General features: G+C 40.8%; 1 protein-coding gene across 2 annotated transcripts in view; it reads right to left on the bottom strand.

Moving 5' to 3' along the window:
- The window catches only part of LOC126188040 (laminin subunit gamma-1-like), a 330,648-nt gene that overhangs the window by 95,828 nt on the left and 218,419 nt on the right, over positions 1 to 16,401 (bottom strand). For both annotated transcript variants that reach the window (XR_007537820.1, XM_049929467.1), the window contains exons 13-15: positions 12,147 to 12,417; positions 7,775 to 7,953; positions 611 to 741 (exon numbers count right to left, since the gene is read on the bottom strand). Coding sequence is in view for 1 of the 2 variants with exons in the window: in XM_049929467.1 (XP_049785424.1) it covers positions 611 to 741; positions 7,775 to 7,953; positions 12,147 to 12,417 (581 nt within the window). In the remaining variant the exon portion in view is untranslated. The remainder of the gene's footprint in view (positions 1 to 610; positions 742 to 7,774; positions 7,954 to 12,146; positions 12,418 to 16,401) is intronic.

Genomic DNA, 16,401 nt, shown 5'->3' with positions numbered 1-16,401 from the left:
GCGCGCGCGCACAAGAGAGGTAGAAAATTACAAATGTAAACATCACAAAAATATACATGTAACAAAATGTACATGAAAACAAGAATAAATTCTTAAAACACATTGTGCTAAGGATGGAAAAATGTGTAACTGATGCAGTTTTTCATTGTTTATACCATGAACAACATACTTGCATGCTTTCCAAAATCACTGATTATGATGAAAAAAATTAAGTTCTTGACTTTTGTTTCATGTTGCAGTGTTCCTGTACATGTATAATAAATTATTGTTGCCACAGAAGAGTACACCACAACAGCTTGTTAACATGTGCTTCTTTCCATTTATCTTCAAACAAATAATTGCTACCGCTACAGATGCTATTATTTTCCCTTCTCTTTATGCAACACGAGCTTACACAGGGCCATCCTGCTCTGCCATACAGCACTCTCAAGGAAATGCTAAACCGAGAAGAATTGCTAGTCTGATGGTTGGTGTGCACACATACTAAAAACTGTACAATTAAGTGAAACTAAAAATATAGTTATCTGGCAATGACTGCCTTTTCTCTTTGATTGTTTGGTATGACCACATACTAAAAATAGTACAATCAGTAATATTACAATAGGATTACCTGGCAACTATTGCTTTTGCTTCTTTAGTGATATGAAAAATTCGGTAATTTTGATGATTCAGAGCAGCTGATAATGTCTGAGCTGCATTCAGAGAGATTGAACCAATTACATCCAGATAATCTGTATTGTTCTGTAAAATGGAAGAGTATGGGCATTATTCCTTCCAGCTGACATGTCTTACAGGAAATTCATCATTTAATTCAAGGATTCTTATCAAACATAAGCTGAGAGTGAACAAGTTGTCTCTGTGCTCTCAGAAAGTATGCAAGCAGATAAACATTATGTAAAATCTAGAAATAATTACTATTTCTGTGGCCCACAAATCGGCACAGACAAATATTAAAAGTAAGAGTAAAATACAGGGAAAACAATAGTTTTAAGTTATAATAGTTGTAGTTACACATGTAGTTTTCAATGGAAAATTAAGAGAAAGAGTCTAAGTGTGCATCTCATCTGTTTAATTCAAAAGTACAGTACTCATATGCTAAGCAAAAGTAAAATGTGACTCATGGAAATAAAGAAACTACAGACATTCAGTAAGTGATGCTAAACCTTAAAACTTAAGATGGCAAACAAAATATGAAATAGAGAGATACCAAAGAGAATAAGGGACAAGTTAGTGATATAAAGGATATCCCAAAATTATTCATACAGATTAATACAGGAGGTAAAAAACATCAAAACAAATATATTTAGTTATGAAAAGGAAAGTTTCTACTCACCATATGGTGGAGATGCTAAGTTGCAGATAAATACAACAAAAAGACTGTCACAAATAAAGCTTTCACCCAGAAAGCCTCTGTCAAAAATAGATGACACACACACACACACACACACACACACACACACACACAACTGCAGTCTCATGCAACTGCAGCCAAATTGCAAGCAGCAGCAGCAGCAGTGCATGATGGGAGTGACAACTGTGTAGGGTAAGGAGGAGGCTAGGGTGGGGAGGGGGAGGGATAGTAGGGTGGGCTGGTGGACAGTGAAGTGCTGCAGGTTAGACGAGGAGCAGGTGAGAGGTGGGGGGGGGGGGGGGGCCCTTGGTACAAAAAAGGAGAGAAGTAGAAAGACTTGGTGCGATGGTGGAATTAGCACTGCATGGAGCTGGAATGTGAATAGGTAAAGGGCTGGATGAATGAGGACAATCAGTAATGAAGATTGAGGCTAGGAGGATTACAGGAACATAGGATATATTGCAGGGAAAGTTCCCAGCTGTGCAGTTCAGAAAAGCTGGTGTTGGTGGGAAGGATACATATGGTGCAGGCTGTGAAGCAGTCATTGAAATGAAGGATATCATCTTTGGCAGCATGCTCAGCAACAGGGTGTCCACTTGTTTCTTGGCCATAGTTTGTTGGTGGCCATTCATGTGGACAGACAACTTGTTGGTTGTCATGCCCATATAGAATGCAGCAAACTGGTTGCAGCTTAGCTTGTAGATCACATGACTGGCTTTACAGGTAGCCCAGCCCTTGATGGGACAGGTGATGTTTGTGACTGGGCTGGAGAATGTGGTGGTGGGAGGATGTATGGGACAGCTCTTGGATCTCCATCTATTACAGGGGTATGAGCCATGAGGTAAGTGGTTGGGAGCAGGTGCTGTGTAGGGATGGACGAGTATATTGTGTAAGTTCAGTGGCTGGCAGAATACCACTGTGGGAGGGGTGGGAAGGACAGTAGTCAGGACATTTCTCATTTCAGGATACAACATGAGGTAGTCAAAACCTTGGTGGAGTTGCTTCAGTCCTGGGTTATACTGAGTTACAAGGAGAATGCTCCTCTTTGACCGAATGGTGGGACTCAGGGAGGTAGTGGGAGACAGGAAAGATAAGGCACTGGGGATTTGTCTATGTACAAAGTTGGGTGGATAATTATGGTCTGTGAAGGCTTCAGTGAAACCCTCAGTATATTTTGATAAAGACCGTTTGTCAATGCAGATGTGATGACCATGGGTGCCTAGACTGTATAGAAGAGACTTCTTGGTATGGAATGGCCAGCACCTGTCAAAGTGGAGTTATTGCTGCTGGTTAGTAAGCTAGATATGGATGGAGGTACACATGTAGCCATCTTTGAGGTGGAGATCAACATCTAAGAAGGTGGCTTGTTGGTTTGAATAGGACTAGGTGAAGCAAATGGGGGAAAAGTTGCTTAGGTTCTGGAGGAATGTAGACAGGGTGTTCTACTCTCGATCCAGATCGCAAAGATATCAATGAATCTGAGCCAGGTGAGGAGTTTAGGATTCTGGGTGTTTAGGAAGTATCCCTTTAGATGGCCCATGAATAGATTGGCATAGGATAGTGTGATGCAGGTGCCCATGGCCACACCCCAGGTTTGTTTGTAGGTGATGCCTTGAAAGGAGAAGTAATTGTGGGTGAGGATATAGTTGGTTGTGGCGACTAGGGAGGACGTTGTTGGTTTGGAATCCATTGGGCATTGGGAAAGGTAGTGTTCAATAGCAGTAAGGCAATGGGTATGAGGGATGTTAGTGTAAAGGGAGGTGGCATTAATAGTGATGAGAAGGGCACCATGTGGTAAAGGGACAGGAACTGTGGAGAGCTGGTGGACGAATGGTTGGTGTCTTTTATATAGGAGGGTAGGTTCAGGGTAATAGGTTGAAGGTGTTGGTCTACAGGAGCAGAGATTCTATCAGTGGGGGCTCAGTAACTGGTCACTATGGGGAATCCTGGGTGGTTGAGTTTATGGACTTCATGAAGAATGTAGGAGGTAGGAGTGCGGGGAGTAGTACGGGAGAGCAGAGAGATGGACTCTGAGGAGAGGTTCTGGGATAGGCCTAAGGATTTGAGGAGTGACTGGAGATCCAACTGGATTATTATTATAATTATATAATAATTTATTATATATTATTATAATATAATGTAATGTAACATAATATAATAATAATTGTTTCTGCTCACCCCTACCACTCCCCACACTCCTACCTTCTACATGCTTCATAAAGTCCATAAACCCAACCACCCGGAACGCCCCATTGTGGCCAGTTACTATGCCCCTACTGAGAGAATCTCTGCTCTCATAGACAAACACCTTCAACCTATTGCCCCAAACCTACCTTCCTATATAAAAGATACCAACCATTTTCTCCACTGGCTCTCCACAGTTCCTGTCCCTTTACCACATGGTGCCCTGCTCATCACTATGGATGCCACCTCCCTTTACACTAACATCTGTCATGCCCATGGTCTTACCACTATTGAACACTACCTTTACCAATGCCCGAAGGATTCCAAACCAATAACCTCCTTCCTAGTCACTATGACTAATTATATCTTCACCCACAATTACTTCTTCTTAGGAGGTATTACCTACAAAAAAACCCAGGGAATGGCTATGGGTACCCGCATGGCACCATCCTATGCCAACCTATTCATGGGCTTTCTTGAGGAATCCTTCCGAATCACCCAGAATCCTAAACCCCTCACCTGGTCCAGATTCATTGATGATATCTTTGCAGTCTGGATCGAGGATGAGAAAACCCTGTCCACATTCCTCCAGAACCTCAACAACTTTTCCTTCATTTGCTTCACCTGGTCCTACTCAACCCAACAAGTCACCTTCCTAGATGTTGATCTTCACCTCAAAGATGGCTGCATCAGTATATCCATTGATATCAAACCTACTAACCACCAGCAATACCTCCACTTTGACAGCTGCCACCCATACCATACCAAGTAGTCCCTTCCACACAGCCTACCACACCAATGGTCATTGCACCTGCAGTGATAAGTGATCCCTCTCAAAATATACTGAGGGTCTTACTGAAACCTTCACACACAGTAATTATTCTCCCAACTTTGTACATAAACAAATTTCCCATGCACTATCTCTCCAGTCTCCCACCACCTCCATACGTCCCACCATCCGGCCTCAGTGGAGCATTCTCCTCATAACTCAGTACCACCCTGGACTGGAGCAACTGCATTACATTCTCTGCCAGGGCTTCGACTACCTCTCATTGTGCCCTGAAATGAGAAATGTCCTGATGTCCTTCCCACCCCTCTCACAGTGTTATTCTGCCATCCACCAAACCTACACAATATACTCATCCATCCCTACACAACGCCTGCTCCCAACCACTTACCTCATGGCTCATACCCCTGACATAAAGGTAATGCAAGAGCTGTCCCAGACATCCTCCCACCGCCACGTTCTCCAGTCCAATAACAAACATCACCTATCCCATCGAAGGCAGGGCTACATGTGAAACCAATCATCTGATCTACAAGCTAAGCAGCAACCTTGTGCCACATTCTGTGTTGGCATGACAGCCAACAAGCTGTCTGGGCACATGAATGGCCACCAACAAACTGTGGTCAAGAAACATGTGGACCATCCTGTTGTTGAATATGCTGCCAAACATGAAATCTTTCATTTCAATGACTGCTTCACAGTCCACACCATATGGATCCCAACACCAGATTCTCTGAATTTCACAGATGGGAACTTTCCCTGCAATATATCCTATGTTCCTGTAATCCTCCTGGTGTCAACCTTCATTAGTCATTGTCCTCACCTATCCAGCACCTTCAATGTTCTCATTCCAGCACCACACAGCCCTTAATCCACCATCACAACCTATCTTTTCTGCTACCCCCCTCCCCCCAACCCTCAGCCCACCTATTGCATGCCCCCATCTAATCTGCAGCACTTCACTGTCCACCACCCCACCCTACTATCTCTCCCCTTCCACATCCCAGCCTGCTCCTCATCCCCACCCATCACCAATTCCATCATGCACTGGTGCTGCTGCTCACAATGTGGCTACAGTTGCCTGAAACTGCAGCTGTGACAGTCTTTTTGTTGTGCCTATCTGCGACTCAGCATCTCCACTATATGGGTGAGTAGCAACTTTCCTTTTCATAGTATTGTTACATTCCATCCTGGATTTTCCATTGTTTGATATATTTAGTTATAGTGCATATGGTCCCTGAATGGCAGTTTCTGATGCTAGGGATAACTTATGAGTGGGTAGAGTAGCACGCTAATTACAGCAGTGGCATCCACAGGAACTGCTCAAATGTGCATTGATTGTCATTTCCATTCAAAGTTTCCTTGTCGGTCCACAATGGTACCAGCAGCAATGGCAATTCTAGCAAGGAGTCTTCTTCTGTTTCCACAGTAGTATCATGCAACAGCTGCTTCATATGCCCCCAGAAAAAGAAATCCAGATATGAGGTCAGGCAGCTTGGGTGGCCAGGCTACAGGGTCACTCTGGCCAATCCACTTATTCCCAAATGTGGCTCCCAAATGATTTCTCACAGTAATGCTGAAGTGTGCTGGCACCCCCATGTACTGGAAGTACATCCTTTGTCTAACAATCAGAGGTACACCCTCCAGCAGTTCTGGCAATACATATTCCTTGAAGATGTGATATCTCCAACCACTGAGACAGAATGGAAGAATGTATGGTGCAATAAATGTATCACTGAGAATGCCAGCCCTCTCTTCAACACCAAATCACTGTTTATGAGCGTGAGGGAAGATAGGTCAGATAGAAATAGAACTACGTGCACTGAAAAATTCAGCCCATTAATAATTATCTGTTTTGTCATACCTAACTCAAGAGCCCTCATTCCTCTTTCAAATATGTGTTATTTTTGCCAAAGACTTAACATTTCAAAAGTTTTCATAATTCAAAATTGCTAATTTCTAGAATGTTTGAATCTCAAAATGCAGTCCTTTTAAAATTTCAGTGTTAGGATATTGTAACATTAATTTTTTTGATTCCAAAGATGTATACTTTTACAAAAATAACACATTAGTTTGCGAAATATTCAAAGCTCCACCTCAAGAAATAGTGCCTCTCAATTTTAAGACTTTTTAAGTTTCAAAGGCTACAACTAATAGTTAAATAAAATTACTTCATTGTATAATATGTTCATGTATTGTGTACCTTTAATGTCTTTTATTTTATAAATTAGTATGTAAGTATGTATTTTAGTTTTTTATAATATCTGAGCAACATGTGCCTGTAAATAGGTGTCACACACATAGCAACAGTCAGTCTGTGTCTAGCAATCATTATGTAAATTTCCATGTCAGTGTGTTGCCATGCATCATTCAATTTGCAAAGTTACATGTCCACCAATACCAGTTGAGCTTTAGTGTCAGAATATTCACACAGTCAGTTCAAGCTCTGCAATCTTAAAATATTTAATTACAATGACTATTACAATCAAAAGTATTTAGTTCAATCACTTGTTTGGTTGTGAATGGCTACTTGTTAATTTTCACTTGGTTACTTAGAGCCTATGAAAACAGCTGACCTCTGCTTTGATGTCTGTTGAAATTACTATGTGCAAGCTGATCATCATGAGTGTGTTTAATGATAACAGATTTGAATTAAATTTCAAAAAAACCAGAGATGTGTTGAATTTTTTGTCAAGTATTTATAGCACCTAATAATTATCAAGAAGATCTATGAGACCTATGAGACACCAAACACGTTGGTAAGCTTATCCATTGAGTCCAAAGATTCAATGTACTAACAATTGGCAATGTGATGACACATAAAAGTTGTGCATAATTAACACACAAACTGAAACTTCCTGGCAGATTAAAACTGTGTGCCCGACCGAGACTCGAACTCGGGACCTTTGCCTTTCGCGGGCAAGGTTCGCAGGAGAGCTTCTGTAAAGTTTGGAAGGTAGGAGACGAGGTACTGGCAGAAGTAAAGCTGTGAGTACCGGGCGTGAGTCGTGCTTCGGTAGCTCAGTTGGTAGAGCACTTGCCCGCGAAAGGCAAAGGTCCCGAGTTCGAGTCTCGGTCGGGCACACAGTTTTAATCTGCCAGGAAGTTTCATATCAGCGCACACTCCGCTGCAGAGTGAAAATCTCATTCTGGAAACACACAAACTCCTATGTGAAATTGTGACTCTAAAAGTGTCTCTTTGCTGGAATGAAATAGCTGTAGACCAGTTGTCAATATTGGTGTGCTTTATGGTTGCAGGTGTATAAGAGCATACTTGGCATCTTGGATATGATTAATAAAGGAACCCTTGGAATGGAGCAGTTCAAAGTTGACATATTGATTGGGGAGATGAGGTGGGGAGGGGGGAGAGGAGGGGGAGGGCAGTAAAATGCTTACTTTCTTTTATAACATTTTGAGTACCAACTGGTGCAAAACATCTCACTAAAACATACCTCTAATATTTTCAGTACAGCTTGAATAATTTCCTCTGCATGAGTTATGTTTGAAACACACTGCTGTATTGTGTTGATGATATTCTCTGTACCACTTTTGGTAACTGATTTCAGAAAGTCTGTAGCATCAAGGTCTTGCTGAAGTTCATTTATTTTTTGTTTCAGACCAACCTCTCCACCTGAAATAAGCATAGCATAGCTTTTACAAAAAGACAAGGGCTAGTAGAAAACCTTGGGTAACAGAAGAGATACTGAATTTAATTGATGAAAGGAGAAAATACAAAAATGCAGTAAGTGAAGCAGGCAAAAAGGAATACAAACGTCTCAAAAACGAGATCGACAGGAAGTGCAAAATGGCTAAGCAGGGATGGCTAGATGACAAATGTAAGGATGTAGAGGCTTATCTCATAAGGGGTAAGATAGATACTGCCTACAGGAAAATTAAAGAGACGTTTGGACAGAAGAGAACCACTTGCATGAATATCAAGAGCTCAGATAGAAACCCAGTTCTAAGCAAAGAAGGGAAAGCAGAAAGGTGGAAGGAGTATATAGAGGGTCTATACAGGGGCGATGTTCTTGAGGACAATATTATGGAAATGGAAGAGAAGGTAGATGAAGATGAAATGGGAGATATGGTACTACGTGAAGAGTTTGACAGAGCACTGAAAGACCTAAGTCAAAACAAGGCTCCGGGAGTTCCATTAGAACTACTGACAGCCTTGGGAGAGCCAGTCCTGACAAAACTCTACCATCTGGTGAGCAAGATGTATGAGACAGGTGAAATTCCCTCAGACTTCAAGAAGAATATAATAATTCCAATCCCAAAGAAAGCAGGTGTTGACAGATGTGAAAATTACCAAACTATCAGTTTAATAAGTCACAGCTGCAAAATACTAATGCGAATTCTTTACAGATGAATGGAAAAACTGGTAGAAGCCAACCTTGGGGAAGATCAGTTTGAATTCCGTAGAAATGTTGGAACACGTGGGGCAATACTGACCCTACGACTTATCTTAGAAGAAAGATTAAGGAAAGGCAAACCTACGTTTCTAGCATTTGTGGACTTAGAGAAAGCTTTTGACAATGTTGACTGGAATACTTTCTTTCAAATTATGGTGGCAGGGGTAAAATACAGGGAGCGAAAGGCTATTTACAATTTGTACAGAAAGCAAAGGCAGTTATAAGAGTCGAGGGCCATGAAAGGGAAACAGTGGTTGGGAAGGGAGTGAGACAGGGTTGTAGCCTATCCCCAATGCTATTCAATCTGTAGATTGAGCAAGCAGTAAAGGAAACAAAAGAAAAGTTCGGAGTAGGTATTAAAATCAATGGAGAAGAAACAAAAACTTCGTGGTTCACCGATGACATTGTAATTCTGTCAGAGACAGCAAAGGACTTGGAAGAATGGAATGGACACTGTCTTGAAAGGAGGGTATAAGGTAAACATCAACAAAAGCAAAACAAGGATAATGGAATGTAGTCAAATTAAGTTGGGTGATGCTGAGGGAATTAGATTAGGAAATGAGACACTTAAAGTAGTAAAGGAGTTTTGCTATTTGGGGAGCAAAATAACTGATGATGGTCAAAGGAGAGAGGATATAAAATGTAGACTGGCAATGGCAAGGAAAGCGTTTCTGAAGAAGAGAAATTTGTTAACATTGGGTATTGATTTAAGTGTCAGGCAGTTGTTTCTGAAAGTATTTGTATGGATTGTAGTCATGTATGGAAGTGAAACACGGACGATAAATAGCTTAGACAAGAAGAGAATAGAAGCTTTCGAAATGTGCTACAGAAGAATGCTGAAGATTAGATGGGTAGATCACATAACTAATGAGGAGGTATTGAACAGAATTGAGGAGTAGAGGAGTTTGTGGCACAACTTGACTAGAAGAAGGGATCGGTTGATAGGACATGTTCTGAGGCATCAAGGGATCACCAATTTAGTACTGGAGGGCAGTGTGGAGTGTAAAAATCGTAGAGGGTGACAAAGAGATGAATACACTAAGCAGATTCAGAAGGATGTAGGCTGCAGTAGGTACTGGGAGATGAAGAAGCTTGCACAGGATAGAGTAGCATGGAGAGTTGCATCAAACCAGTCTCAGGACTGTAGACCACAACAACAACAACAACAGCTTTTACAATTTCCAGCACACGGCAGCACACTGATTAGTAAACTAGTCTACTCTAGACATAACTTGGTATAAAAGAGCTCCTTAATTGTAGCAACATGCACTGTATGATATTAGTAGTAAAGGCATTAGGAACCGACAAGATAATTTAAACTGGCAAATTCAATGGAAACAATTTTTCAAATTGTGGAGGTACGGAATGATTGGTTAACATTCATCTTCAGGATACAGAATTACCAGTATTGATATTAGAAATAGTTTTCTGAACTTCCTCAACTAAGCCTTCTTTCTGCTCTGAAGAAGGAGTGTATATGTTCCAAAAGCTAGGAGTATTATTTTCTAATTTAAGTGTTTCTGTTGGCAGTACTGGCATTCAACCCTGAAGATAAATTGCTAAATGAATCTGTTTATTTTTATCTTTTTTTTAAAATATGAATAATTTTACAATTTAAAATGTCAAAATTTCAGATATCGTGGATTTTAAGGGAGGGGGAGGGCACTAGAGAGAATAAGGGACCAAAAAATACAGACCTCAAAAGAAAAACTGAATTCAGAAAACTGGTAAATTGTTAAGAGAAGGAATGTAATTGGATAGATAAGAAATCTACCCATCAAGCAACAGCAGGAAACCACACATATAACAAAAAGGTTTTACTTATGCAAGCTTTTGGGGCCACTGGCTCCTAATTCTGGCAGAAGTGTAGAAGGAGAAGGAAGAGTGGTGAAGCAAAAGGAACTGGAGAGGGCTAGGAAAAGAGGCAAAGTTCAGAAAAGACACCCAGAATACCAGGTCAGGGAAGACTAATTGGATGAAATGAGAAGCAAAAACTGATTGTTAGAGACTGCAGCGGACGAGATTCGAAAATCTGAGAGCTTAAAGATGGAAGGCAGGGTAATATGCAAGACAGAGATTACTGTTAAAAGATCATGTACAAATAATAAGAATGAAAAGCTAAGTGAATTGTACATAACAGAGATGGGTGGGAGGGGCACTGTGAAAAATAGGCATGTCAGAAAATGAAAGACGTAGAAAACTAAAATGGAGTGAAGAAAGGAGTAGTGATTGTGAAGAAATCCTGAATGGAAGAAATTATTGTAAATTAAGACTAGGTGGGCGGCAAGAACCAAGGATATGTTGTAGTTCCCACCTGCAGATGCCTGAGATACTGGTGTCTGGGTGAGAATCCAGATAGCGTGTGTGGTGAAACAGTCAGCAAGGTCACGAATGTCATGTTGTAGAGCATTTTCTGCAACAGGATACTGTTTGTTGCTGCTATACACCCTCTTCCTATGGCCATTGATCCTAACTGACAACCTAATGGTAGTCATGCTGACATAAAGGGCTGAACATAATAGCTGGTATGTGACGTGTCATTTCATAGGTGGCTCTCCCTCCGATAGTATATGTTTTGCCATTTATAAGGCTGGTGTAGGTGGAGGTAGGAGGATGCATAGGGCATGTCATGAAGTGGGGAAGGTCACACAGGTAGAAGCCATAGGGTGGGGATTGATGCAGAAGGAGCATAGGGTCAAGGATGTTATAAGAGAAAAAATGGCTAGCCAGTACCTGCTGAGGTGAGATTCCATGTATGGCCAACAGAAACACTTAGAAATGAAAAATGCTATTCTATTTCTCACTTAAATATCTTCAACATTTTGCAGCCCTGTCAGCAACTGTGTAAATATTAATTTTAATTTTAATAATTAACGGCCTCTGTTGCACCATTTACCAAGAATTTACCTAGGTTTCAGTCGGGATAACCCAACCTTCTTCAGAATAACAGTAACTACCATTTGTCCTTAGTGGACATCATCAAGCTAAAACTACAAATCCATAAATTATCGTCAGGCTATAAAACTTATCTGGAACTGCCTCGGCCCCACTTCGCGACCACGATGCGGCAGCCACAAGTGCTGTACTGGAAAAATTCTTGGTAAACAGTGCAACTGAGGCTGTTAATTATTAAAATTAAAATTAATATTCTCACTGTTAAAAAAAGTATGCTCCTCCCTCAGGGAGAAGGATGATATTTTCTACTTATAAGTTCTTCTATTGGCAGTGTCAATGTAACATGCCATAGCTGCGTAAAAAGACCAACTTGGTTTCTACACAACTACAGCATTTTACATTGAACATAGTGATCAAATTATTACAGTACCAGTGTATTCAATCTCACAAACAGCAACAAATGAAAAGTAAGTAGCATTGCATACTGGGTAATACAGCATAAACTAATGTGATATACCTTTCAGGGTTCCCATTGCATACTTCTGGAAGATGTCCAATGAAATATTTGTAACCAAGAGCTGTGTCTCAAACTGATCACTCATATCTGAATGTGAATTCTTTTCATACTCATTTAGATTCTCTGTGAGATTTTGCAGAGACTGACGTAAGGAACCCACATTAGATTCAACCAGACTGTAACACTGGGGGCACTCCAAGCAGCCATTTTTCAAATCGTACATATTCTCCTTGCAGCGATCACATTTAAGACCTTCAACGTCCTCAAGGCACTAATAAAAACAGTAATAGAGATCACTTTCATTATAAGTTTTCCACTCACTACATTTAATTTAATAATTAGTATAAAAAGTCAGTTATTTATGCAAAAATGTGCTACAAGCAAAACAATCTCTTACTGTAGATGGGTTGTAAAATTCCACAGCTGTTCTATGTCTGATTAAAATTACTTGTTAGTTGACATTTCATGCCATGCAACCAAATTCCTCCATTCAGAAGCTCCTGGTGTTAGATGTGAATTGTCCAGAACTGCCAAACCGCCACAACAGTACATTACTTCGTATCTAGAACTGGAGTAGTGGTGTGTACACACCTAGTCCCTTATCAAGCACTACTCCAGTTTATTTGACTGTAACTAGCAACCATGTTGGCAGCAGGCCCTCTACACAAAGCCTAACTGTGGGCTGCTGACAGCTTTTGTGCCAGTGCTATGGTGCCACAGAGCATACAACTAAGAAGAAATTTTAATTAAATGACTGTTATAAATTTCAAAGTTACTGCATGATTGTCAAAAACTCCACTGAACTATGGAACAGGCATATGAAGGGTCACAATGAGTTCTGCTCTTTGAACTCAATGTAAGGATTAAAGATATTTTTAGGGTCCCTTATTTTTATCTCACACACTTCTACAAATTATTTCCCAAGCATTTGTTGACATAAACAATCTTACTAGCCATATTATCTTTTACGTAAAAATTCAATTGTTCCTACTATACTCTTTTGAGACCCTGCACTAAAGAAGGAGGAGTAAGACCCAGACCACAGGAGAGTCATGGATCCGCAGTATATCATGATGGCTGGTTGTAGTATTTCCTACAGCGTAATTTACAAAAACGGCTGTGATGTTCTCCAATCAAAATGGATAAAATAAAACCTGAATCCATATTTTTACTTGAACTGTGAGCCTAAACAGTTTAGCAATTTAACCACTATACCACATACTCTAGTCTTACTCAAAATCTGTCTTTTTTAAATATTATCCTCTTAACTGTGATTTCTGTGTCAAAAATTTTAACATCACTCCATTACCACTGCTCATTTTTCATTTCCACCCAAATTATGTGGCAGCTTTCAAGATTGGAATCTGTATCTTATAAAGTTTCAGAGTACTGAGCAGTAGCTCAATGCCGGAAACTACTCTGTCTCATGTGCAACTATTACAGTGATCTTGTCTTTACCATTCAATGATTTGACTGAAAATGAAAGCCAAGATCATAATACAAATAAGGTGAACTTTACTGCTGAGCTTCGGGGAATCTGTGGTAGTCACCAGCATAACATCTGTGAATGCACAGTGAAGTGCAGCATTGTTTTGTGGTGATGAATGCATGGACAATCTGCTTTACTCTTTTATTTATATGATTATTCTTTGTATTGACTTAGATTTTTCAGTTGATTGGCATTCAAGCTTAAGGAAATAAAAAGTTATTGCCTGACTACTTTGTTGGATCTCAGCACACAGAGATAAGCTGTAGTTGGCTAAAAATCTATTACAGTAAACTTTGACTGTATTGCTGTTAACAGCTCACACTAGCCATGATGTATCAGCTACTCTACATTATGTTAGTCTACCTGTAAAAATGTGCTTTTTTTCATGTCATATAACAGCCCTTCAAATACAACAATTTTTAATCCAGAAAAGGACTTTTCTAGAGAATGAAAATGACATATTGATGAGAAAGAGAATGAGGCAAGACTTAGCAAGTGTAGGTGCCACAGGTTGAGGATAAACAATGCTGAAAGAATTTCCAATAATAGAAAAAGAGTGAATCAATCACACATTTTATTTTAAATGCAAAGCACAGAATTTCAAGCCACTACAGATGAAAATTTCACTGTTGTACCAATCCTACCATCCTTTCTCCTTCCTTGCTCATTATTACTGTTATATCCTAGCCAGTAATTCCAACCGTGCCCGCTGCCAAAATGTCGGCAGCATCAAAGTCCGGACGCCGTCCGCATAAGCAGCGCCAGCGAGAGGAAATCGCCGCAAGTCTGCGCGCGCCACCGCTGGCTTCTGGCTTCTTAGGCGCTGGAGTCGTGAGCGCTAGGAGTTCTGTATTCGCCGCTCAGTTGTATACTCGCCACCGATTTGTGTACTTGCTAGTCGGTTGTGTGTTCATCGCAGCAGAGTTGTTGTTTGTCGTCAGCCGACGCTGACCTAGCCGCTCCGACTTGAACTAGACAGATTTCTGTAGACACGGAGTTCACTACTGTGTTTCTGTATCTTCGTTAATAAAGATAAGTACCGACTTTTATTTAATCAGAGTGTTTGGGTTTTCATCTTTCTGTTCACTGTTCCAGCGGACCGGTCGGCCCGCTGTTAAAAGTGTGGCGGTGACTTCGTATGCCGTTTCTACAGCGAAGTGTTTGTCGCTACGAACCCTGCCACAAAAATTACTACACTCACACAAGGAACTTCTCACTATCGGCCTGTGAAACAAACAATATCTACATCTACATCTACATCTATACTCCGCGAGCCACCTTACGGTGTGTGGCGGAGGGTACTTATTGTACCACTATCTGATCCCCCCTTCCCTGTTCCATTCACGAATTGTGCGTGGGAAGAACGACTGCTTGTAAGTCTCCGTATTTGCTCTAATTTCTCGGATCTTTTCGCTGTGATCATTACGCGAGATATATGTGGGCGGTAGTAATATGTTGCCCATCTCTTCCCGGAATGTGCTCTCTCGTAATTTCGATAATAAACCTCTCCGTATTGCGTAACGCCTTTCTTGAAGTGTCCGCCACTGGAGCTTGTTCAGCATCTCCGTAACGCTCTCGCGCTGACTAAATGTCCCCATGACGAATCGTGCTGCTTTTCGCTGGATCATGTCTATCTCTTCTATTAATCCAACCTGGTAAGGGTCCCATACTAATGAGCAATACTCAAGAATCGGACGAACAAGCGTTTTGTAAGCTACTTCTTTCGTCGATGAGTCACATTTTCTTAGAATTCTTCCTATGAATCTCAACCTGGCGCCTGCTTTTCCCACTATTTGTTTTATGTGATCATTCCACTTCAGATCGCTCTGGATAGTAACTCCTAAGTATTTTACGGTCGTTACCGCTTCCAATGATTTACCACCTATGGCATAATCGTACTGGAATGGATTTCTGCCCCTATGTATGCGCATTATATTACATTTATCTACGTTTAGGGAAAGCTGCCAGCTGTCGCACCATGCATTAATCCTCTGCAGGTCTTCCTGGAGTACGTACGAGTCTTCTGATGTTGCTACTTTCTTGTAGACAACCGTGTCATCTGCAAATAGCCTCACGGAGCTACCGATGTTGTCAACTAAGTCATTTATGTATATTGTAAACAATAAAGGTCCTATCACGCTTCCTTGCGGTACTCCCGAAATTACCTCTACATCTGCAGATTTTGAACCGTTAAGAATGACATGTTGAGTTCTTTCTTCTAGGAAATCCTGAATCCAATCACAAACCTGGTCCGATATTCCGTAAGCTCGTATTTTTTTCATTAAACGTAAGTGCGGAACCGTATCAAATGCCTTCCTGAAGTCCAGGAATACGGCATCAATCTGCTCGCCAGTGTCTACGGCACTGTGAATTTCTTGGGCAAATAGGGCGAGCTGAGTTTCACATGATCTCTGTTTGCGGAATCCATGTTGGTTATGATGAAGGAGATTTGTATTATCTAAGAACGTCATAATACGAGAACACAAAAAATGTTCCATTATTCTACAACAGATTGACGTAAGCGAAATAGGCCTATAATTATTCGCATCTGATTTATGACCCTTCTTGAAAATGGGAACGACCTGCGCTTTCTTCCAGTCGCTAGGTACTTTACGTTCTTCCAGCGATCTACGATAAATTGCTGATAGAAAGGGGGCAAGTTCTTTAGCATAAGCACTGTAGAATCTTAAGGGTATCTCGTCTGGTGCGGATGCTTTTCCGCTACTAAGTGATAGCAGTTGTTTTTCAATTCCGATATCGTTTATT

Source organism: Schistocerca cancellata, chromosome 5 (assembly GCF_023864275.1).
Source record: "Schistocerca cancellata isolate TAMUIC-IGC-003103 chromosome 5, iqSchCanc2.1, whole genome shotgun sequence".
Taxonomy (NCBI): Eukaryota; Metazoa; Arthropoda; class Insecta; order Orthoptera; family Acrididae; genus Schistocerca; species Schistocerca cancellata.
This window is presented reverse-complemented; position numbering and strand designations above follow the sequence as displayed.